We start from the raw sequence: 24,394 nt of genomic DNA, 5'->3' as shown, positions 1-24,394 counted from the left end.
ACAGTATTTTTCCAGTGTTCAGACAAATTTTAACCTTAGTAGTTAATGTCAGGGCAGAAGACGAGAAAATCAGATTTGGGGATGATCCTATTCACGCTTCTAAAACAGCAGGTATTCTCACCTCTTCTCCATCAGGTGCTTCCAATCAGCTGCAGTTAATTTAATGCTACAAATTTCCATTACATGTTACTCTTCAGATACATCCCAGCCCCTGAGTGGGAAGCTTCTGGATGAGGGAGGTAAGTGATGATAATCCTTCACTCCCTGGCAGCATAATCCTTCATGTTTTGATCTACACCTAAATTCATTCACCTTAATATTGTTCCATTTCCTTTGCATAGAGTGAAAACTAATAAGTTTATCACTAGAGCTAGTAGCAAGCTTTCTACTTTTCTAAGAGTTTTCTTAAGTTTATTCTCTAAAGAATCAATGGAATTTTGTTCCTCTCAGTTACAATAGACTTTATTGTGCTTTAAAATAGAAGCTGCATTCTGGCATGTGTAGACCTCTAAAATTGTCATCACTTAAAATAATTAGTGCTTCCAGATCACTTTAGATTTGAGGCTTTTGTCCATTACAGGATCTTCCTCTTTGCTGTTAAAATGCCTTGTCCATCATGGCATTAAGTAATATTAGAATGAGACATGTTCTTTCTTACCTGTCTCCCTAGTTAGTTGCAACCTGAAGTTCATTTCATGCTTCTCTGCTCAGTTTGAAGAAGATCAACTGCCTATCTCCTGGAGTCCTTACAGACTTCTGAAAGACCTAGTTACCATTATTGTGTTCAGTTTATTTATTATGCACTCTGGAATGTTTCTGCTTGTGTCCTTTAAAACCTCAGCATTCAAAATGGTCAATGAGAAGAAGCTTTTAATAAAATTCAAAACAATTTCTTTGTTGAGGGTTAAAAGGCTTAAAATCTTAACCATTAGTGAGCCAGACTGAATGGAAAATGACTTGCCCCCTGCACTGGGGAGTGTTTCATTTAGGTGTATGCTTTACAGTGCCTGATTAAGAACAGTGAGCTTGTACAGAAAATTTCCCCCTAAGGCTAGGAATAAGGTGATAGCTCAAGAAAATAATTTTTGTTCCTTGTAGATTTTTCCATTCTCACAAGTTAGACAGGGCTGTCCTCTTAACCTTTAAAACTGGTTATAAGATTCCTGTCACTGCATTCTGACTCTGAAAGCTGAAGTCAAAATACATGAAAAGTGATGAAAATTAAAGGGAACGGAAATAATTTCAGTGCAGTATTTACAGGATGGCCACATGCTGTGGAAGTTTATACTAGGCTATTCAGAGGATAGATAGTTCAGTAATTTTCAAGATGAGAAAAATGGAACTATATACCAACCTATTTTTTAAAAGAATCTTCATAAGCACGTAAGTTGTTTTAAAATAAACTATAGTATTTAGTGGCATATTGGATTTTGTTACCTTTTATGGTAAATCTTTTTTTTTGTTTTTGGTACCTAAAATGTTTCCAGGTTGGTTTTTGGTCTTTTTTTTAAATAACAACCAAACTTCAAATATGACTGCTCAAATGTAAAGTTCATATCAGAAAGCACAAAAAAGGTGTTCCCTTCTATCAGTCATTATATAAAAAATGAAAAAGAGGGTTACCTGTGATCAGTTTCCTTCTTGGGGTCAGTCTTTTCAACTATGGGCCTTCCAGAGGAGAGCATTTGAGGAACAGAAGGAGCACCTTTGAAATGTCCACGGGCTTTGCGAGCTTGGAGCTCAAGAGGCCTCCCTAGGAGGGATCAGAAACTGGGGCATTATAGCTTGCTTCAGCACTATGTGGGCAATAGGCTTCTGCAGAAGATGTGACAATTCCTGAAAGGGAAAAACTTCTTCAGGGAAAGCAGAAATTTATCAACAAAGTAGGCAGAATGAGAATAGGCTCTACTGCCGAAAGTGGAACTTGAGCAAAACTTTCAGTTGAGGATACAGTCAGATATTCTGCTGATTTTATTTTCCTTTGACACTGGGAGGCACTTTTCTTCAGTTATTTTGAAGATACAACATGGATAAACTGAACCAGGTTGTTTGTCTAGTTCATTCTTATCCTTTTTGGCACCTTCTGAAAAGGTTTTCTTTCCACCTTCTGTGGAATTGTGGCCCAGCTTTCAGTCAGTAAAATGGTACAAAAAGAACAGCTGTTTTTAAATGCCCTGGTGCTTAGCAATCAAAATATCCACAGTTCCCTTCACACATAATTTTATTGCAAATATGCTGACTAGTCCTTAGAACCACAATAAATTTCTTCATTTCTAGTGGTGCTCTCTAGCTGTATATTGTATCCAATGTGTAGCATACACCTCTCTATCCGCATACAGTCGTGTAGTTCCTTTGAAGTACCATAATGATAGTTCATCTGGGAATCTGGAGTGAACAGTTTGTTTCTTGGGACACTCCCACCCTACACTTCCAGGTTTGTAAACAAAATGGTGGTGATCTGTGACCATTTTGAGCTCTGTAGGTTGTCATGCTGATATTGCCAGTATGTTCTAAACAGGAAATTTGTGTGGAATGATTCATCATTAATTGGATGCATCTGCCTAAGTTGTGAGGAGGGATGAGAATACCCATAGTTTAAAAAGCTATTACTGCACTCCTAATAACAATCTACATGTTAAATTCAATTTTCTCTGCAGTTATATCAGTGAAACACAGGGGAAAGAATGTGTATTATTAAAATCTTCTGCCGAACTTTATGAAGAGAGAGATTCAGACTTGGTGATTTCTATTTCATTTTATTAGGAGGTAAACCATGTCCAAATGTTCTACAGTGTTGAATATTGCATTTTAGAATGAAGAAATTTTACCATGGGCACAATAGTTCTTTAGACTGAATGTGTTAATTGTATATCCCACCTGAATCCATAAAAATAAACCAATCCAGATTATGAAAAACACCTTATGTTTTACAGCTCCTTCAAGAAAATGCTCTGAACTTGGAAGCAGGTTACCACAGAATTTCATAACAGGTTGATAAATTACTTTTTCATGTATTCTGTACAGCAGTAAGACTTAGGTTTTAGCACTGAAGTTTTGAACTCCTGCTTTCGTACACTTGAGATACTGAAAAAAATTGTTTCATTTGATATTTTAGTTTTGTTTGTTAACCTGTTTCATAGAATTTGAAGTAATATTTTATACCTATGTAAAAGTGTAGGTGCATAAATTTTTAACTCTGTGTTGGTTTAGCCCATCAAGGCTAGAATATGCGTCTGGGGAGGGTGATAGAGAACAGGCAGGTAAAGAGAGATGTTACATGGCAGAGTCTGCTGTCGCAGAAGAAAGTAGTGAAGAAAAATTGGAGGACTCCAAGGCTTAAGTATATTAACCTAATGGCTGAAAACTGGGTTTAAATTTTAAAATAATATGTAACCCACCTTCCTTTAACTAGCATAGGCTACTCTACTGACTATATGATGTAATCAGTCTTTTTGTTGTGTGTTCTACTTACCACTCCACCTGAGGGAAATAGGACTCCTGTCAGACACTCAGCCTAGATGTGGTTGATCAAGAAAAGGAAACAAAGAGAAGCTTGGGTGAGAAGCACAAGAGGGAAGGAAATGAAACCTAAACCCCAACTTTGTCATAACTGAATTTGGGTGTACGTTCCATATGAGGATTTCGCTACTGCTGGCATCAAGTACTGCTCTGTCTTCATCAGCAATTTCAAGAGTCTTAGTCCTTGTTGCTGCAATATTGCCTGCTCTCTCTGTGAAAAACACTAATTCTTTCCTCCTGTTCCAAAGTTTACCATACAACTGTAAGACAGCAGTATGGCACGCTAATTTAAGGGGTAAAATTGAAAAATATTTGATGACTGATCACATTAAGATTGATGCTGGCCTTATTTGCTAAAGACTAGTGACAAGTATTTGTGCAGACAGGACAACTTTCTTCATATGTTCAGTTGAGTTTACTACTCTAACCCTGTAATCAGTCCCACAGGTCAGTGCTAACTTCCCAAAACCTTTTTCACCAGGCAGTGTTGCTATGGGTGTAGATAGCCATTACCATTGATCCAGGGCAAAGCATACTCATCTATCTGACTGCAATTTTTTGAACTGCAGAGCTGGGGGAATTACATGTTTTTGACTGTTTTTGTGACCTTCACTATTGACAGAAGCCATAGGTTGAATTAATTTGTGCAAATAATATTTCATGTAATATTTCAGAGCATATTGTTGTTTCTGTGTTGCTCACTGATAATACTTTGCAGGCTGTCTTACTTTTGGCTTTGATTTATAGTAGAATTTAAAAAAACTGAAAGTCAGTTTTTTTAAATTCTACTAATACACTGTCTGGTGGCCACCAGTGGAAAAACACCTGATAATTAATTGTGAGAGGAAGCTTACGTTATCACGGTCAAAATTAAATTCCGCAGAGAGCAGTGTAGGTTCGTGACAGCCTGAACTCACCAGGGTTATGCTGTTCTTCTATGTTTAATATTGTTTTTAATGTCAGGAAGCTTCCTTTCCATTTGTACGTGTCTGTGAAAAGTGGGTGTCTGCTGGTCACCTCTGAGTTCTTCAGGTTGTCTCCTAGTTCTCAGGGTTGCCTTATTGAGGTAGAGGGCACAGATCTCCAAGTGAGAAGAGGTGCTTAGGGCCATAGGTGGTAACATGGTTCTGTGTCCAGTTGAGTGGACAGACAACAGCTGTGTACCACAGAGCATGTGGGAAGCCAGTGGTAATAACCCTCTGGAATGTGTAACTCCTATCTCCACTTAACAGCAAATTGCACTAATGCAAGGTAAAATTTTTTAAATCCACTAAGTTTTAAGAATAAAGATGCCCCACATGCTGTCAAAGCTTGTTGAACCAGTAAAACTGCAGGCAGCTGGGACTCCTCAGATACTCATCTTTCATATTGAATCATAGAATTGTTTACATCAAAAAAGACCTTTAAGGTCATCAAGTCCAACCATTAACTCAGCACTGCCAAGCCTACCACTCAACCCTGTCTCCAAGTGCCACATCTACATGGCTTCTAAATCCCTCTAGGGTTGGGGACTTCACCACTTGCCTGGGCAGCCTGTTTCAATGCTTGACAACACTTTTGGTGAAGAAATATTTCCAAATAGCCCCCGGTACAACTTGAGGCCGTTTTCTCTTGTCCTATGGCTTGCTGTTTGGGAGAAGAGGCTGACCACACCTGGCTACAGCCTCCTTGCAGGCAGAGCACAGAAGGGTCTCCCCTGAGCCTCTTCTTCTCCAGGCTAAACATCTCCAGAGTAAACAACTGTGTTACACCATCATTTTCCCTCACTGAGTTACAAGGTTCTGTAGGAGTGATTTCAGAGCATTCTACATTCCTGGGGAGGTAGGATGTGGAGTGCCAAACTGACACTTAAGAGGGTGTACTGAGTACTTTTCCTTCCAGGGTGGGAGCTCCCTGGCCTAAGGAGAGTTCAAGGATGCTGAAGAAGTTTCAGGGCTGCTGTTCTGCTAACTTGGGCCCCCGTGGATTGGTTGCCATGACGTGGGCATCACCCAGTGCCCAGTATAAGGCAGGTCCTGCTCGCCTGCCAGGCAGCAGCAGAGAGAGGGGTTTATTTTCATCATTTTCTAGCAGTTTCATATCACTAAAACTCCTTAGCAAAAGAAAGAGGTGTCTGAGCCAAAGCTGTGTTTGAAAGATATTTGGAAATACATAAGTACTGAACACATGTATTATGATATACACATATATAGTCATATATGGCATATAATATACAGCACATATGTGTTCTGAGTCAGAACTGGGCTGAAGTATATTAAGGCAGTTCAGCATTCAACTTCACTTTACAAATTAGAAGATGTATATAGATATGTATATATTTATGATGGTGTTGACCTCCAGAGGTATTAATAATACTGTATCTTAGAACCCCTTTTTGTTTTCAAAAATGCTTCTATTAAAATACAAAATTCAGGTATTAGCACTGTGATCTTTAAGTATTTACTGATTACTTCTACTGAAACTGAGGCAAAATTATTTTAACATGTAGACATTTTTTACTGGCTCATGGCTTTGCCTGCCACATCATCTGTATATAGATGAGACTTTACTAAAAGTTGGAGCTGTTCATATTTTAAATTTTATCTAAGCCAATAAAAGCTAATTGCTTTGACTCTGCTTGTAGACACTGACTTTACAGATAACAAACACTTTATTTTGGGTAAATCCTAAGATCTGTTCTGGTGGAATATATGTTTATTAGTAAAATGGTTTGTGGTGGAAACCCACAATACCGGAAAGTCTAAATGAAGTATATAAATTTGAATTTATTGAGCCAGGCTTAGTTACTCTGTGTGAGTCAGTTCAGTAAATAGGTCTGTAATGATTTTGTGCGCACAGTGCCAGGTCATTATTTCAGGGAACTCTTGTTTAACAAAACTGTCTGCTGCTTTTTCTCAAAGGGCAAAGCTAAATACCATACTGGCTCTTTAAGTGAAAAAAAACCCCAAATTTTTGCTTTAATGATTGGTTAAATGCTTCTCCTTATTTTGTTATGAAAGGAAAATCTTGTTTAGAAGAGAGGAGCATGCCCTAGGGAATATATGTTTTTGCATATTGTGTGTGTTGGGAATGTAATAATTCTGCCTTAATTTTTTTCTTTATTTAAAAACAAACAAAACAAAAAAAAAAATACTGGTTTTGTAATTGTTGGTCTATTATTTCTGAGAAAAACCTTGCTAGACCCTTGGACCTAATGGTAGATGAGAGTCTTGTTTCCTTAGCAACACTTCTTTAAAGAAAGCAAAGGAAAACGCCACAAATGGAAGGACAGTCCTTAGATTATTACCTTTATGAAAGGAGGAGAGCATAATGATGCTCTCCCAAAGCTTTTTCAATAGATCCAGGGTTATCAAATATTGATAACCATTTTACTATTTTGCTGGGAAAACTGAATTATAGAATATGAATGCTTTGGCACAGGAGAATGCCTTGCTGTGTTTTGTAGAGTAAACTTACTCTGTGAGTTGACTGTTCATGAAAGGTACCTGAAAATCAAGGAAAAATAAATTTTATTATTAAAAATTATTGCCAAATTGCTGTATCTGTATAAAGTGGTTCCATGAAGTTTAGTGGGGATTTCACTGAGACTGTCTTAAGTTTAAGGTCTCAGCAGTAGAATTTGGTATAGCTAAAGAAACTGGCCAGATTTGAAATACTTATTTCTTCATCTTATTTTAAAAAATGCATTAAAAATTGGGAATTTCAAAAATGTACTTCTTATAAAATATGTGCTTAGAAAAAGACATGCTCAAGCAAGATAATTTTCGTTAGTTGATGTAACTTGTGCTATTTGGAATAAATCAGATGTTGCTGAAATTTGATTGAATGTGACTAACTGGTGATACCCAGCAGTTACTCAGACTTTCCAGATGGGTTTCAGGGAGGAGCCATGTCATTTGTGACTCTAGTCCTTCCCATGATGTTCTTGCATTTCATGTTCTTCCCACACAGTCTCCTATTATGTGAACAAAATGATACACACCCTGTAAGTTCAAAGACAGAGTTCTAGTTGAGTTGAAACACTAGTTTGGTTCTAACTCAGATTTTTATTTGTCTTTGAATATTACTTGATAGAAGTGTTTGGAAGGGAGGGTGGAGGCAGAGGAATTGGCCACCCTGGCTTTCCTAGCAAAGCTCTATATTGCCATAACGTGCTTTTCCTTTACTAGTACAGATACTTGGTACTTCCATGGGTTTTACTCAACTTTTTAATCTTCTTGTGTAATAGTCTTAAGGGGAACATCACCAAAACATTATTATAATGGTATTTGCTTTCTTTTGAGACTCTTGGTGACATACTGATTTCTGAAGTGTTACGAAGATATGCTGAGTTATGGGCCAGTGCTACAGAACACAAGATAGGACTGTGCTCACAGCAGGCAGAGGTGTAGGTGAAGTGTGTCTCAGAGCACTTCCGTTGTAAAGAAAGGATTTGTCCACTTGGAAACAGGACAGAATGGAAAAAGTTGGCATAGAAGTTACCTGATTCTGGGTGAGTTTTTTTCTCTGGCAGTTCTCAGCTTAGCAGTAGGTGTTCATTTTTAATATAGAGTAAGGGATGTTTTCCACAACTTTCTTGTGAGGGCAGTAAAACATCCCACTGCACAGACTGACCAGTGCTTATACGTGCTAAATATGAGACATCGTAAGTACGACTGGGAATTGAGGTGCAGCTGTGGGATATTAGATACCTTGCCTAGTAGAAGTATACTTTGGCTCAAGGATTTTTACTGAAATCTGATGTTTTAATACCAGTTAGCAGAGATTAGGCAAGGTCACAGGAAAAAGAATTGTCTCATGCTTATAAGCTGTTAAAATCTTTAAACTCTGCAGCTTTGTGTGGGAGGCACTGTGGGAAAGGAGTCTTAATTAAAGTTTTCAGTCTGTCAGCACCTCCTCCATTTAGGTGTTTTCTGATGCTTCCTTTTAAGACTATAAAGAAGAAATAGCAGAAACTGGGTGTGGGGAACTGGGCTCCAAAAGCCCTTGTTATCCCTGTTCACTTTAACACAAAGGTGTTGAAGCTTTTGAAATTGTTTTTTACCATTTTCCATAGATCAGAGTAATGAGTTAAAATGCTCTTGTAAACTGTGGCAGAGTTTTCTGGTATTTTTAAATAGTACTGACAGATACCTGTTTCTAAAATTTGTTCCTGTTGACACTAGGAAGAGAGAAGTTATGTCCTTTACGAGAGCTGTGCAGTTAAGATGGTATAAAAACTCTTGGAAGAAGAAGAAATAGCCTATCCACTGCTGGAACACAGGCGGCCATATAAAATGCTGAAGAATGTCTGAAGACCTCTAAAGTTAAGCACCACTTCTGAGGTAGTCCTAAAGTCTTAAAGGCCCAATCACTCTGCACTGTTTCAACTCATATCATGTGTATTTGTGAGCAAGTGACCTCAGAGTGGGGAGGGAGAAAAAACACACAGGAAAGTCTTGAAGGACTGTCTTGAACTTCATCATTGACAAATAACTGGAGTTTTACTCCAGTTCATCTGCTGCGTTTTACGGGAAGATATATACTTTACCTGAAAATAACCAGGTTTTTCTTTTCTAACATTAATTTAAAAATATAATATTAGGGAAAGAAGCACTCCAGGTTTGTCTCTTTCCTTTGACTTGCAGATGCACTTTCCAGATTCTGCCATTTTCAACTGTACTCCTTAGGAAAATGTATGGAGTGCTATATACACTCTATAAGCAAGTGTATATTTTTGATAGGCTTTATTTTAGAAATAAACTGAATGTACTTAGATTATTTTTTTTAGCTCTGTAAATAACTGTGTATTGATGCAGTTCACAAAGCATCTACTGCTACAAAAGTATGTAAATAAACCATTACTTAGAAATATTTGTTGTAGAACCAAAAATATTTCTAATCTCAAAGATTCCTACTTTTATGTGAACTTTCAAAATTTTTCATTAAAACTTTTCTTAATATAGTTGTAATTTACATGTAGAGAATAGCTTTTGACCATGATGGAGAAAAGCTTTTTTTGGCCATCAGTACAAATTTCCGTAGGACTGCTAACACTCAGTTCTTCAAGCAAGGATATTCTCTGTGGGGGAATGGTGACATGTGCCTGTGTCTTAAATATAATACGTAGGCTACAAAGTGTCAGCTCACATACTTAAATTTAGGTTTGCTGTTCCAGTGCAATGGTATAATCTTTATTTCTTAGTGCAGATTACTTGCATTAAAGGGTCAGTTGTCACGCAAGCAGTCTCTCAGGTTGGAGAAGTACAGTATATAAATAACTCCCACAAGAACTTGGGGAACTGGTGCAGATGTTAAGAAGTGCTCTGCTGAGCCTGGGCACAGCTCCTGGGAACTTCCCATCTGTCAGAAGTTGCCACTTTGAAAGGGCCCTTTGTGATAATGGCAATTACTAACAGTTGTGTAAATTTATTTATGAAATCAGGTATTGCAAACTCTTTACCAGCAAGGAAAGGTGACTTTTTATTTCTATTGCATTTTCCAGTTCATTAAAATTCCCTTGGTTTTGATTTGACAGGGGAAAAGAAGAAAAGCTCCTGGGTTTTTTTGACCAGTACAACTTTCTGGTACTTCTAGTTCAAATAATTTTGATGACTTCTATAATACCACAAACTGAAATAAGTGTCAAGGTTCTGGTAATGTGCAATAATTTGCTGCTTTAGATAACAGCCTAGTTGTGAATAACTTTTTCAGTGCTTTATTGATAAATAAAAGCCAGGTTAGAAATACATTCACACTGATACATTAAAACAGTGTTTCTTACTTCAGGAAACTCTTCATTTCTTTTATTTAGTGATGCTAAAGTGAATGATGCAGAATAAAACTAAATTTAGTATGTAATAAAAGGTTAGCAATTATTTTCTTCTAATATTGGCTTATATCCCATTTAACTGAAGTGTCAATGTAAAGCCAAAATATAATATGACTCAGTTGTACAAAAGTTGAGATTAAAATGTCTGTATGTAAGAAAAAAGTTCTGTGTGCATATGTGTATGCATTTAACAGCTTCAGTTGTTAGGGAATTAGAGTTAAAAGAGCTGCTATCTCTGGGCCAGCTACTTCCAGATGCTGTTGTTAAAGCCCCACAAGTAATGTGTTCGTTTTCCCATTAAGAAAAAGTGCTTGTTATATAAGTGAACACAAGGGAAAGGAGAAATGTAATTTTAAAGTAATTGAGAGGTCATTGAAACCTCAGTTCTACAGCAGGGCATCACTGCTTTTCACCAGAAATATTTTACATGCTCTGTCAAGAAATTGACGCTGATTTTGTTTCTGTTCCCAGAAGCTTCTGCACAATTTGCAAGCTGGTTAGCTGGCCCTTTCTCATCTGTGCTGAGGATGCATTCTGCAGTTTGCTCACTTAGCTACAGAGAGGCTTTTTTCCTTTGACCTAGACTGCTAATCCCTCGTTGCAAAGAGCAGCAGCTGTGCTTTGTCTGTGGAGGTCTCTGCACCGTGTGCAGCCTCGTTTGCCAGAGCCACCCCTCTTTGTGTACTTGGCTTTTCCAATTACTAAAAGGGTGACTTTCTGGTTTGTTGCTCAGAAAACCCTTTTCAGGTTTGTGGAAGTCTACAATGCATGATCTTTTCTTTTTCCCCCAAAAATGTAAATTTCCAAGAGCTGTTACATATGATTTCACAAGACTGTGTTTGACTAAAGCATTCCTGACATTCAGGAGGTGAAACATTTCGTGAGTTGCTTTTTAGAAAGGTGATGACATCTATTTCCATTTAAATATTAACCACTTTAGATAGATGTGTTGAATTGTATCTCTAATGGTATGATTATGACTAAACGATTTTTTATGTGTCCACACTGTATCCTCATTTAACATTGAGTAGTTGGGATTCAGTTGCTCTTGGTACAATTCCCTCAGTTAAACATATGTAGCAATGCGAGATGTTCATGGTAGTTAAAAGCTGAATAGACACATGGACACAACAGTCCTTTCCTCGTTTAGACATTACTGCAGTGAATGGCAAAACTCTACTACCTTCAAAGGCAGAAGAATTTAGCCTGTAGTTTCTCTAAGAAGATGTGATTTAAAATATTTAATTCATAAGCAGACTTTTCAAATGTATATAATGCTATTGATTCAAGTGCATTCCTTGAATACTTGAGTTACAGTTTTTTGAGGTCACAGACAGATGTAGCCTAACCTGGACCTTTTGCCTTTTCTTCATTTCAGAACTTCCTTTTCATTCCACTCCAGCTGTTTTTATTTGCTACTCAAAACCTGGTTTAGAGTGAAAAACATATACAGAGTGACAGCTGGCAGACTTGGAACTGAATGTACTGTTTATCTGAGCTTGCAAACGTTCTGTTGCTTGGGCATCTTGACCTTAGATAAGAGTGAGTTGTGAATGCCCCATCCAGGCTCTTCTGTAAGCTGAGTAGGTAGCAGGTGGCACAGAGCGTGCCACCCCAGGCAGACAGAATTGTGACAGGAATCTGGAAGGAATAAAAGGATGGAATCGTGACCCGCTCTCGTGAGCGAGAGAGAAGTGGCAGAGTTGCTAAAAGGAGAATAAGAAGATGGCTTAGAGACAACTTCTTTGTGTGTGGAAGATAAAGGGAAGGAAATGCAGGAAGCAAAGCTTCCAGATATATAGAATGTGTTTATGTATCTAAAACGTACTCTATTTTTTAATTGGGGATTTGTAGAAGTAATGTCATAGCTTGACCTGTTAATGGGATTCATATATGAAATAAAAATGTGCACACATACCAAAGGAACAGAAAAAATGTTAAGCCTTTTTTGTTGCCTTAAATAGGAATTAAATTCTGTTGATGCAGCAGTTCTGATGGCTGCATTCTAGAATAGTTTCATGATAGCGGGAGCAAGTGCATAGAAACCAAAACTCTCATGAAATAAGGAAGGACCTTTTCTTTCCCTGAGGTCTTGTTACATGTGATGTGCCACAAGGGATTCATCTTGTGCCTGTCTTTTACTATATTTATAAAAACACTGAGAATTAGTAAGATGCTATGAGCTCATACATCATCCTCTACACTGACAACAGTCAGATCTGCAACTCTTTGCAGATGCACTCGCAAGATGTGTAAGAGATTGCATTTAGCTAAAAACCAGTTGGTTTAAACATAATCCAAGTTGAGTTGAGATACTGATGAAACACAAATCTTGGGAAACAAGCCAGGATATTATTCTGTGTTCTGTATTTTGAGTGGTCATATTCTAGACTGTAAGGCAGTGTGGACCTTGGGTTACTCTCAGTTTATGTGTTTGTTGAAGAATTTCAAGCCTGAATTCTGTCACCTTTCATTTCTCAGACTATATTTACTAATACCTTCATATTCCAGCATGTTTTCTTGTCTTAATCTTTTTCTGTTAACTATTTTCTGCAATACCTCAGGTAAGCAAATATGATTGAGCCAACCTGGTCTGGTGGAAGGTGTCCCTGCCCACAGCAGGGAATGAAATGATCTCTAGGGTCCCTTCAAACCCAGAACTATTCTGTGATTCTATGATATTTGTCCTTCTTAATTGATTTACTGCATAATCTACCATGCCTGTTGCTTTCCTTATATTTAACCTGATTATGCATATTTAATTTGTCCATCACTGTGGTTTCAAAGTCCTGATCAAAAAAATACAGTTTCAGTGTTTGTGGCAAACAGTACTGAAACTGAGCAATAAAAATTCAACTATCATATTTTTACATAAAAATATAGTGTTTCTGGTGACAAAAGAAGTGTTGAGAAAGTGAAGTACTCTTTTGTTGTAGAATCTCAGCAGCACAATTAAAAAAGACCCTCTTTTTGCAAGCTGCAGGAAATTGAAGATGTAAATGTTTAAATTACCTTCCTGTGTTTACATATAACTGCATTGCTGTGACATTTAGAAACATTTTTATGTATGTTCTTAAGATGAGGTCTTTTTAAAGTTCATAATAAATTAAAAATACCTCATTAATTTGTTCTTTTATAAAATTATGACTTGAATGCGGCTTTAGAGTGGGAGCAATATCTTGTGAATTGCCTAAATGAGAATTGAATTCAGTGATTATGTGGCCTTAAAGATTTTTGTGTGGACTTCAGTATCTGTTTTGGGGTAAAATAATGATCTTAGGTCAATATTGAGAGACATGCTGGAGATGTAGAGAATTCTAGGGATTTCTTTTTATGTTCCCAGGGATTTGAGTGGTTAACGTTGCTCAAGCTGTGTGGTTCTAAGTGTAATTGAGCAGTTCATTTTTGTTGAATATCTAAACTTTGCCATCTGCTGGAAAGCCTTTTAGTGACATTACAATTTAGTCCAGTTGGAGCTCAATTAGAGTTTTCTGACTAGTCTGTTATCATATGTTCACCAAACAAAAACATACACACCAAACCCTGGTCAGTTTTGTCGCTCAGTTTTTAAACAAGCGTCTGGAGTCACTGTGACAATCGCTGTGTTATGCTGGGAGATTGTTTTAAGTGCTGTGGCTTTGGTTTTTATGTAGCAAAACAAGGCCATTTCTGTGGCAATTGACACCTTTCAGCTTTCTGAATGTTTATGGCATAAACTGTCATGCCTTTGTGAATTCCACTGTCATTTATCCCAAGAGGATGTGTGATGCAGGGACAGGTGAGGGACAATACAGGTAAAGGCAGAAAAGAAGCTGCCCCCTATGAAGAAAGTCCTGTATACAGCTGCTGACCTGATGTTCCCTTGTAGTCAGAAGATGTTGTTTGTGGTCCAAACTGCTGAGCAGTTCCCAGTGCAGGCAGCTGTGGGGCAGTGGATGTCCCAAACTGCCTTGGTTTAGCTTCTACAGTATGGGGTGGGGTAGATGAAACAAGGAGTTACAGCTCTCTGCCTGCCCCTGGGCAAATGCACAGTAACTGCTCACTCTGGGCTGTGCTCCAAGCTGCCTCCCTCTCTCACTGCGCTGTGTGATGGGAAGATTTTGGATTTAGCACACCTGTGTCAGGGTGTACCTCTGAAGTGTTACTGAAGCTCTGCTGCATCTTGAAGTTAGCATAGTTTAAGATTTTAATTTTTTTCTGGTGTAATAGGGTATATTGTATAGTAATGCAAAATGATACCCTCATGCTCTGTAGAACTAAAACTGTGAGAAAAATTGAGTCTTTACCTTATTTGGCCTTTTGAAAGGTCGATAAGTCCGTTAGAGCCACAGAAGCAGTATAGTGTAAGATTTCTGGTTTCAGGAAACAGTAAGGAAGTTAAAGTCACAGAAACTTGACTCTTATGAATGTAATCAGGAACCTACAGTATTACTTTGTTGGTCTTTTTAGTTTTAACTGAATTTTTTAATGGGAACAGGTTGCAGCAGCTGTGACTTCTGTGATCATACTTTTCCGCTTGAAGTCTATGACAGCACATACACAAATTTCTCCTAAACTTCAAGAACCTCTTCATGCAACCTTTGTTGTTTCCTTGATACTTTATGGCAGAAAGAAAGAGAAATTCATTTCAGGCGTCATGTCCACACAGTTCAATATCATCATGGCATAATGATGAACTAGATTTATTTGGTACAGTGTGATAGAATATTTCTCTGGGTAATTGTCAGAGCAGTAGAAAAAACATCTTTGTTTCTTTCTGCTAAAAAGCCCGGAATTTATGGGAGTGTTGGCTTTTACAGCTTCATGCTTGTGAGCTTTCTTTTCTTAAATTTTGTAACAGTGAGTCAGTGAGGAGTTTGAGTTTTCATCTGCTACATACACAAGGCTGACAGACCCAGCTGAAGAACCAGCAGTAGTTAAACTCCCAGGAATTTCAGCCCATTGTCCCTGGGCAGGTGCGCATTAGCTCTGTGTCTTAGCAGATACTCAGAGTGACTACAGAATTCCTGAGCAGCATCTCAGACCATGTCAGTCCTTCGTGTGTGCTCTGGAGTGGATCTGTACCATGTAGCTAGAATAAAAAATTAAATAAGGATTTGTTTGGAAATTTTAAGTACCCCTAGAAATATTCTGTAAAGGTGTCTTTAGATTTAAACAACTCGTGTACTTTTTTGTAGAAAAACAAGGGCCCAGAATATTGTGAGCAATACCACTATGGTTTAATTTTTAATTGTGGGTATGTTTTCCACAATACATGTGTGCACATAAAAATATTCTTAATATAACTGAAGCTGTTAAATAAGGAGAACATACAGACAGCTTATTTTAGGAGCCTCTGGCTGTCTAAAATAGAGTCTTAATTGTCTTATGTAGCCAACGTAGGTTGCCTTTTCTGATGAGCTTTTCTAAGTGCTTAATTGATATATGTGCTCCGCTTTGTCTTTTAGAAGAATGGTATTCTTTTCAAAGCTTAAATAACTGTCTAAAATAGAGTAGCAGGATATTCCTTCTTCCTATTAAGTTACATGTCTGATTTCAGACAGGTTGGGAGAAGAGAGACTTTCTGGCATACTTCACTTTTGTGGAGTAAAAAATAAATAATTAGATTCAAGAGCCAAAATTCCAGATCAGTATTTTATTTGTCCCACCTGGAATGCTGTTGCTGTTACCTGCTGCACTGTGCTGATAAAATCAGCTAGAACTTCAGAGATGTGTTTCTGTGCCCCACAACAAGTGTGTATTTCTTTTTTTACCCTGTGACTACCACTTAGCAACATAATGTGCAGGAAGTATAAATGTTGTTCTTTCCCTTTCTGTCTCCCAAATGTAAGGGAGGGTTCAGGAAAAACACGTCATTCACAGTTGTTTTGTTTCCTGGAAATTTTTCCAGTCTGACCCAAAAAAAAGACAATATAAATAAATTCTTTTTCCTTGCATTCAAGTGATTTGTTGTTGCATGTAAATCACTCCTTGAAATCTCCATTTAAGTTGGCAAAATTCTGCTGGTCATAAATAAAAGTCGGTAGAAGGCTGACCTGTGGGGGTTGTGTTGGGCTGTCTGATGCCTTATGCTGACAGCTAGGAGGATTGTATTCATAATAATTTCACTTTTTGAAGTAGAGCACACTCTGCCCTGCTTTTCTGGCTTAAAAATTAATTGCATGTCATGACTTGGAAGCTGTTAGTTTTCTCTGGTCTCTGCCAAACCAAGCTATGAGAGCTGATTTTCATTAGGAAAATACTGGTGGTCTGCTTAAGTGTTCTTTATTGAAGTTACTGAATGAAAAAGTAAAAATCTGAACTAACTTCACTGCTCAGTAACCCAGCAATGGAACAATAAATACTATATATATTTTTTTTTTTTTTTTTTTTCCTCTGAAACCCTGGGACCAAGTGTCTCTTGCTGTTGTCATTTCTTCACTGTTCCCTAAAGTCCAGTGAGTTTGCCACTCATTAGTTTCAGGCTGTTTTGAATGAATTGAAGAACAATATGTGGGCCCTTTGGGCTGAGTTCATTGACACAGGGCCATTTCTTTGTTAAATACATCTTCAAAGGTAATTCTACTAAGCTTAGTTCGCTCAGTGAAAAAGTTCCAGAATCTCAGGGTTATACTTACTGATCTAAATGAAGAGCTGGTAGAATTTAAGTCCTTTCCCTACCATCTGGAAGTTGTTCCAAGGTACTGTTTATGAGAAGAGGGTAATAGTTTGTAAAATAAGACCTTTAGCCTACTCTTCGTATGTCTACTGATGATATTTGAAAAATTATTTAGGTGCCAGAAAGTTATGGTTTGGTTTAACTGTGTTCGGTATTGGAAACCGGTTAAGAGAAAATTGACTGTAAGAGAGTGAACTAAAAAAGTAATGGAAAATTAATTTTTAAATTGGATTAAATTTATCAGTTCTGTTTTGATTAATTCTCTGGGAGCTGTGTTTCTACAGGGTAGGCTGAGCAGACAGTGGAAGAGAGGCTGTCACAAAAAGTAGATTTTTAGGCGTCAGGGATCTTGGATTCTGTTCTCAGTTCTGTCACTGACTCGCTGTGTAAGCCTCCTAAATTGCATGAGTCACTTACTGTCTCTGCCTCATTCACACTTCCTATAAAAGTATTACTTACATCATGCCCAGTGTTTGACAGCTTCCTTTGCATCTCCTCCTCCCGTGTCATGTTTAAGCCTTCGAAGTCATTTCCAGCAATGTACCAAACTGTATCTAATTTTATCTAAACTCTGTCCAGCGTGGGTCTGTAGATGTGACTGTCCCCTAAAAAGAGCTTTAGTGAGAAATTTTATTGTTAATGTTTGTTGTTAAATAACAATGAGTAAAATACTAGGAATTTAATTCATTTAATGCTTCCATTCATCTGCATCAAAATCCTTCTTTACTATTTTTGATGCTTATATGCTATCAAACTCTTTTAAAGGATCTTTTAAATTCAATCAAGGATTTTGAGGCATTTCTAAACAGAGAAGTGAAACTCCACTACTACTTCTTATTTCCCCAATTCATGTTCTACTGTTTGTTACCCATCTGCTACATCACATGTAAGAGCCCTAGGTTCTTAAAGACTGAAGCTTTTTTTTTTTTTTTTTTTTTAAGGCATTTTTATAGCCTACAGAAATTATGGATGGAGAACACAATGATGTATTTCATTTTAGTTCACCTGAATGTACTATCATTTCAGGCTATTCTAAGAGCTTCTCTAGTGGTATTTTATAGAAAACAAGATGTAGTCTTAAGGAACATAAATATATAAGGAATATAATTTTTTTTTCTAACCATCATGCTGTTTGTCATAGCAACTCAAAATAATTCAAACAATTCCCTTTTCTTTCTATAGTCTCAGTGTCTTTAAAGTGTTTGCAAGCTTTTTATATCCCACATAAGGAGGGGTGGTCCTTGGAAAATGGGATTACTGATAAACATGTTCTATAGCCAAATAAACTTAATTTGAAGAAAAGCTGAAATTTGTCCTAGTATGGCTCAGCTGAAGAAAAACTGATAGTTGAGTAACACTTTGTTCTGGTTTTTTTCTTAACTGGCAATTACTTGATCTTAGGACATCCAAGACTGCATAAATATTTAACTAGAAAGGCCATGCGTGTGCGTGCATGCATTTTGTGTCTAAAAATAGTTTTTCTTGAACAGGATTCAATTCTGACTTTGCTTGCTTCACTTTTAACATGGAGCAGAGTCTTATGTGGAAAAACTAATGCCCTTTTATTGGCCAGCTAGAATTCCCCTTGCTTGGCACTGCCTCTTTTCAACTCTTCAGTACCATGTACTTCCATTTAGTCAGCAGCAATATATGTAAATTATTTCTGGGCATGGAGGAATAAAGAACAGACAGCCTAGAAAATGCTTTTAAAATTAGGGGGCATTTTCTTTGAAAGTATTTTTTTAATTCCCCTAATTTTTCCAACTTCTTTTGCTAGTTAATTCCACTTGCCCTTCCTTAATTCTAAGTTTAACATAAAAATTGTGGAGTTAATATTTTTTAACTTGGTATTTAACATGGCAGATTTCATTCCTTTTTCTAAAAGAAGAATTGACAGAAAAAGACAGCATTGAATAAGACAGTAAAATCGAATTCTAAGGCTGTGAAAGTACAGGCACCTAAGTCTCCTGTGCCATTTAAGAATGTTGACACACAGTTACACGGTGATTTTTTATTCTGAGCTCAGACCAGTGACGAGCTTTTGAGGAAGGCAAGCATTTGCGTTGTCTTGTTTTCTGCTCACTGTGAGTTGGTCACCAGGAGATACATGCCAAGTGCAGTGACATGTCAGGGGAGGCCCAGGTCTGAATTTCCATCCAGATGTTTGTAGAGTGTGTGAGGTGTATGGTAAGTGCTAAACTGCTGCCTGTAGAAACTGATACTCTTTCTTCCCAGAACAAGAATGGCAAAAGTAAAAGTCATGCAAGGATTTTTATCCTTGGACTAAATGTTGACATCTGCTGACACTTCTGAGAGTGATGTCAGTCTGTCAAGCATTGAGAGCTGAGGTTTGTACAACATGGACAGCTGCCCTTGAGGAACTACTGGGCACCATCCGCTTGTTCCACTGGCACTGTCAGAACAGTCATAGATGGTGATTTATTTGCTACCCACAGAGATGAAGTTTAAACTTAAGGATAATAGCTGAGTCCTGAAGGGAAGCATCTCTAATGCCATATGTCTCCTGCTAACCAGGCATTGAGAAAGGCAAAAATGAAAGCAGTTCATCTGTGATGAGATGATACGAAGCTGGTGTGCTTTTAGGTTTTCTTAAGGTATCTGGAACTTACTGTAGAGTTGGGGCCATGGTAGTAATAATAGAATGACTGAGATGACTGGTACTCTAACTGTAATATAGAGCACATTAAAACAAATCACAAGTTTTAAAATAGTATGTGGTGCCCAAACTCATTAGGAAAAGGTTACAAGGTTTTAAGGCAGTTCTTCTAAAACTGGCACCTGATACAATTTTTGTCTCATAAATTTTGTTAGTAGACAGTATTTCATTGTTAGCAGATGGCATTTCATGTGTAGCTAATCAGTATAAATAAATGCTCTCTTGTTGGCATTTCCCTTCGGTACATTTTTTTCCAGTTGCTGATTATCAGCACAAATTTCTTCAGGTAAATTTTGGTTTTACTTATGAAACAACAGAGGCCAAGCTGTTTTGAAAGACAAAAAGGGCTTGAAGACAGGGACAGGAGGGATAAAATAACAGCAATATTCTGTGTAGTCACAGCGATGTCAGAGGCTGTTACTCAAATCTGTGGTCTTATTCTGCCAGATATCTCGCTTACCTCCAGCAGCAGGAGTGTTGAGACAGGATCTGTGCACCAGTGTCTGTAGTCTTGGAGGTGTCGAGGAGGAATTTTCCAGCATGCTGTACAGATGGAATAGCACCTAGCAGTTCAGCAGGAGTTAGTTATAACTGAAATCACTCCATCATTTGATAGCAATATTTTAGTTCTTGTGAGGTGGTTCCATGAAGACAAGGTATTTGTGCCAGTGTCATTACTGAAGAATGGAGCAGGCCAGCTGAGCTTGCTGCTCAGTGTGTGCTGGTCACTGCATGGCACTGCTTTCACTGGAACTGAACCACTTGGCTGCCTCTGTGTGCCTGAGGCTTTTACACCTTTGTGCATCTTCCTGCTCCCACGGTGTTCACCTGAAGGTTTCATATCTCAGCTTTTTATCAATATTTAAATTTGTCATGACTTCGCTCATCTTGTTTCGAATTATTAGCTCAGCATTTAAGTGGAGTAGCTGAGCTGGGGTGTCCTGCACAGGGCCAGGAGTTGATGATCCTGATGGGTCCCTTCCAGCTTAGGATATTCTATGGTTCTGTGAGACATGGCTTACATGAGCATGCGGTGAGGTTTGTTTCTGCACAACTTGATGAATGTTAAGTTACAGATGGTTTCTCATCTAGCAATGCCAGTGCAGCAGATCTTCGGTCAGTGGGAATTTGCTGGAGACTTGCTGCTAGCTTTGTGGGGATCAGGCTTACACCCACAGCACACAACCTTTGCCTCAAAACGTTGAAATCCACAGTGGATTTTGGCAGCTTGAGGGAGTGGAATTCAAAGAAGCTCCTAGTACCAAGCTGTGCAAAAGAAAAGGAAAAAAAAAAAAAATCTTCTGAAGGTTGTAAATTCTTGCAATATGGGAAGTGTTTTGCTTGGTGAGATTGTTGCATAAATTATGAGAAATAGATTTAAAGTAATATTAGCAATATCTGTGCGTACAGTTGTTTGTTAAGATAACTGGATTTGTTGTTTGTTGATGAACTAATGCTTGTCTGTCTGGGTGTTTCTCAGTACAGTGTTCACATATATTGTTTGTATGACAGAGATGCACCAGACCTTGGGGAAATGAGCCATCTGCTTATAAGCAAACTTGTAATAGCAATGGATTTGAAGAGGATTGGGGTTTCCAAGCATAATTTTTTAATTATAAAAGGGGGTAAAATGTTAAAAGTGTGTGTACATGAACTTACTAAATAAAATTCAGAAGACCTCTAAAATACAGAGATCCCAGCTCTGTCTCAAAATACCTAAGATATAAATAACTGGATTCCTGGACAGTATTCTAGGAAGGTACCCCTGGACATTTGCTATGACCATGTTCTTTTATTCATTGATTTTGCTAACTGCTGTTGGTTATGACTTATATCTAGATAGACTTTTGGTTGGAGCTGTCCTTGTGTTCTGAGGAACACATATATATTTATTTATTTTCCCCACCATGTGGGGGGATTTGAAAGCTGAATTAGGTTGTTGGTATTTTGGGATGTTGCTGGTGTGCTGTGGCTATAGGAGTTATCTCTGATGTTGCTCTGAACCATCAGAGAGCAGAGGATGGTAACTCTGCTTGGTTCCAGCAATTTCAAAGCTAGCCTGGAAAATCCCATTAGAATTACCTACTTTAGATATATCTTCAGTGGAAGTCATTAGTTAAATATTGTTTGCCTTATGCTTTAAATCTCTTTAGTGTTCCCAGTTCTTCACAGGTCTGTGTAGAGAAAGACTTCTGAGTTTCAATACTATGTTGTGTTTTGTAATTGTAGCATATCTGCTGCAAAAAACCTGCCTTCCCCCCACCCCAGAAAAATGTAGGTTCTGTTTTTAACTCTGCAGTGTATGGTATTAGTTCTTGATGGGAAACTGTTTCTGGTTATACATATAAGGATTTCCTTTAGTTATACTTTACATGATTTTTTTTTCCTCATGTGTCCTTACATGGACTGCTTTAATGAAGTTCTATTACTCTTTATACAAAATGGTGATTTCTGGTGCAGAGCCTGCAGCCATTATTCTAACACCATGGCTGTGATTATATCAGCTAATGGCAGCCACTGGCTCTAGGCCAAGTAAAACGATTAAGAACCATCTAATTGTTAGATGAAACAATGAGACACGTGAAGAGCTTGGTAGTATTTCAGTAAGTCTCTTAAATTCTCTTTACTCATCCAAAAGCTCAGTTAGCAGATCACTGTTTTTGTTGGAGATGAGCATGTTTGTATTCACATCATGTTTCAAAGCTTAAGAGAATAAAAGATTGAGATGCCATCCTCACTTTAACCTTCCCTTTGCCAATTTAACTGGTTCTTAACCAAACATACGCAAGTAGGATTTTACAAATGTTCTTACTTATGGCACTGCTTGCTGTCTGTTAACTGCTGTGTGTTTCCAGGCGTGCTGGCCTGTGCACAGGCAGCTCCTCTCGGTGTGGATTTTACCCTGCTAGGTGTGTTTGTCTGTAGAATGGTACGTCAGCCATGGATTAGCTGTTTGCAAGCTTCCGTGTTACTAATCATGACATCTGCTTTGCAGAACCTCCTTGAGTCCTGTAGGTTTACAGGTCTGTAGAGCCCTTGGATGTTTTCACCTTCTTATATTCACCTTTGCTAGTTAGCATGAATACCAGTCTTTTTTAGAGAATGTTCTGCTTGTTTGTTTTTTTTCTTTTTTCACTGAAAAATTAAGTTCTACAATTTGATTACTCTATTAAGTGTTTGATCACTGCAGGCTATAGAACTTACCTCTCCACTTTCTGTTGTGAAATTCAATCCTTTTTTGAAAGGGGTTTACATGTTGCAAGTGGAAGAGCTATTGCTTTTGTAACTTTTTGCAAAAGTTTTCTGCTGGTTCATTAATAAGATTGTCACAGTAGCAAAACCAGCTCAGGAAGGAATGACCCTCAGAACATCATCTGATTGGCCAGCCAAGAACCAAAACCAATTTCTAAGGAAAAGATTGGGAATGTTGATCAGTGTGTTACACTGGTGACTGGGTTATCAAACTGGTTATCATTTCATCAGGATTTTTATTTTCTCCTTTCTACTCTTCAGATTAGATCCTTGAAATTTAAAAAAAAAAAAAAATCCTTTGAAATTCTGTTTTGTCTCCAACAGTGCCCTTAAAGATAGTCGTTTCCCCCCAATGACGAGGGATGAGCTGCCACGGCTTTTCTGCTCAGTGTCTCTACTCACTAACTTTGAAGATGTGTGTGACTACATGGATTGGGAGGTAAGAATGTTAGATATCTTTTACAGAAATGATTTTGATACTATGAACATCTATAGCTGAAGTCACTGTTTAAATGATTTGTATCTATTAGTGTAGCTGTCACTATTTTGCACTCTGTACATATAGTTATGTGCATAGATTCAAAAGAGACTTTTTGATGAAACCGTCATCACCTCAAAAGTCTGAGCCATGCAAATGGAATGAAGTTGTAGTTTTGCCCACATAGGCATTCGGAGTGGTCTGCACAGTTGTCTTGATGTCTAAGACTCCATCAAGGAAGGTATTGTCTGAGCAAAGGTGTCCTGAGGCCTCGTTTGCTGTATCTATGTGGTAGATCAGTCCATTGACTCTGGAAAGGGGTGCTCCAGTATGGAGGTTAACAGTCTGATGTATGCTTCTGGAAACAAGCACTGCACAAAACTGCAATCCCAGAATAAGCTGCTTTATTTAGCTTGTAGAGACACTCATCTTGCCCCAAACTTTGCTTTCAGAGTGAGTGTCCTGCACGGACCCCACAAAGCCTTTATACAATGAGGCCACGTAAATCATTGCTCTCGATGCTGCTTACGCATGGAGCTGAATCTATTCTAATTGCCAGGTTCTAGGAAACCTGCATGCATCCTCTTGGAACAGCAGCATAAAAGAGATTAAGAAGCAAATGCTGACGTGTGTATGACAGTGTGTATACTGATGGAAGTGTTAGTCTGTAATGTTCTTTTCCCATAATTGTTTGGCATTGGACGCTTGCAAAAAACAAGGTACTTGACTTAAGATGAACTCCTCACCTCAGTCATCATGTTGCATTCCTCTTTGAAGCTATTTTTGAGTGGACATAAGAAAAATTTTGAAATTGTCGTAGGATAGCAGAAATAATAATACCAGAGATACAACAAAAGCTACAGTATTTCCTTTTAATAATAACTAAACCTGACTAAATATTTAGAACTTCTTAGGAGAAAAAGAGGCTTTCTATTGTATTTACACATTAAAAATACACATTAAAAATGTATATTGAATAGAAACTGCACTTGTTAGAAC

General features: G+C 37.8%; 1 protein-coding gene across 2 annotated transcripts in view; it reads left to right on the top strand.

The window, feature by feature from the left end:
- Positions 1–24,394, top strand: part of AMMECR1 (AMMECR nuclear protein 1) — a 99,655-nt gene that overhangs the window by 59,844 nt on the left and 15,417 nt on the right. For both annotated transcript variants that reach the window (XM_048318800.1, XM_048318801.1), the window contains exon 4: positions 23,242–23,356. In XM_048318800.1, the coding sequence (XP_048174757.1) occupies positions 23,242–23,356 (115 nt within the window). The remainder of the gene's footprint in view (positions 1–23,241; positions 23,357–24,394) is intronic.

Source organism: Corvus hawaiiensis, chromosome 14 (genome assembly GCF_020740725.1).
Source record: "Corvus hawaiiensis isolate bCorHaw1 chromosome 14, bCorHaw1.pri.cur, whole genome shotgun sequence".
Lineage (NCBI taxonomy): Eukaryota > Metazoa > Chordata > Aves > Passeriformes > Corvidae > Corvus > Corvus hawaiiensis.
The sequence above is the reverse complement of the archived record's forward strand: the minus strand, read 5'-3'. Positions and strand labels throughout refer to the sequence as shown.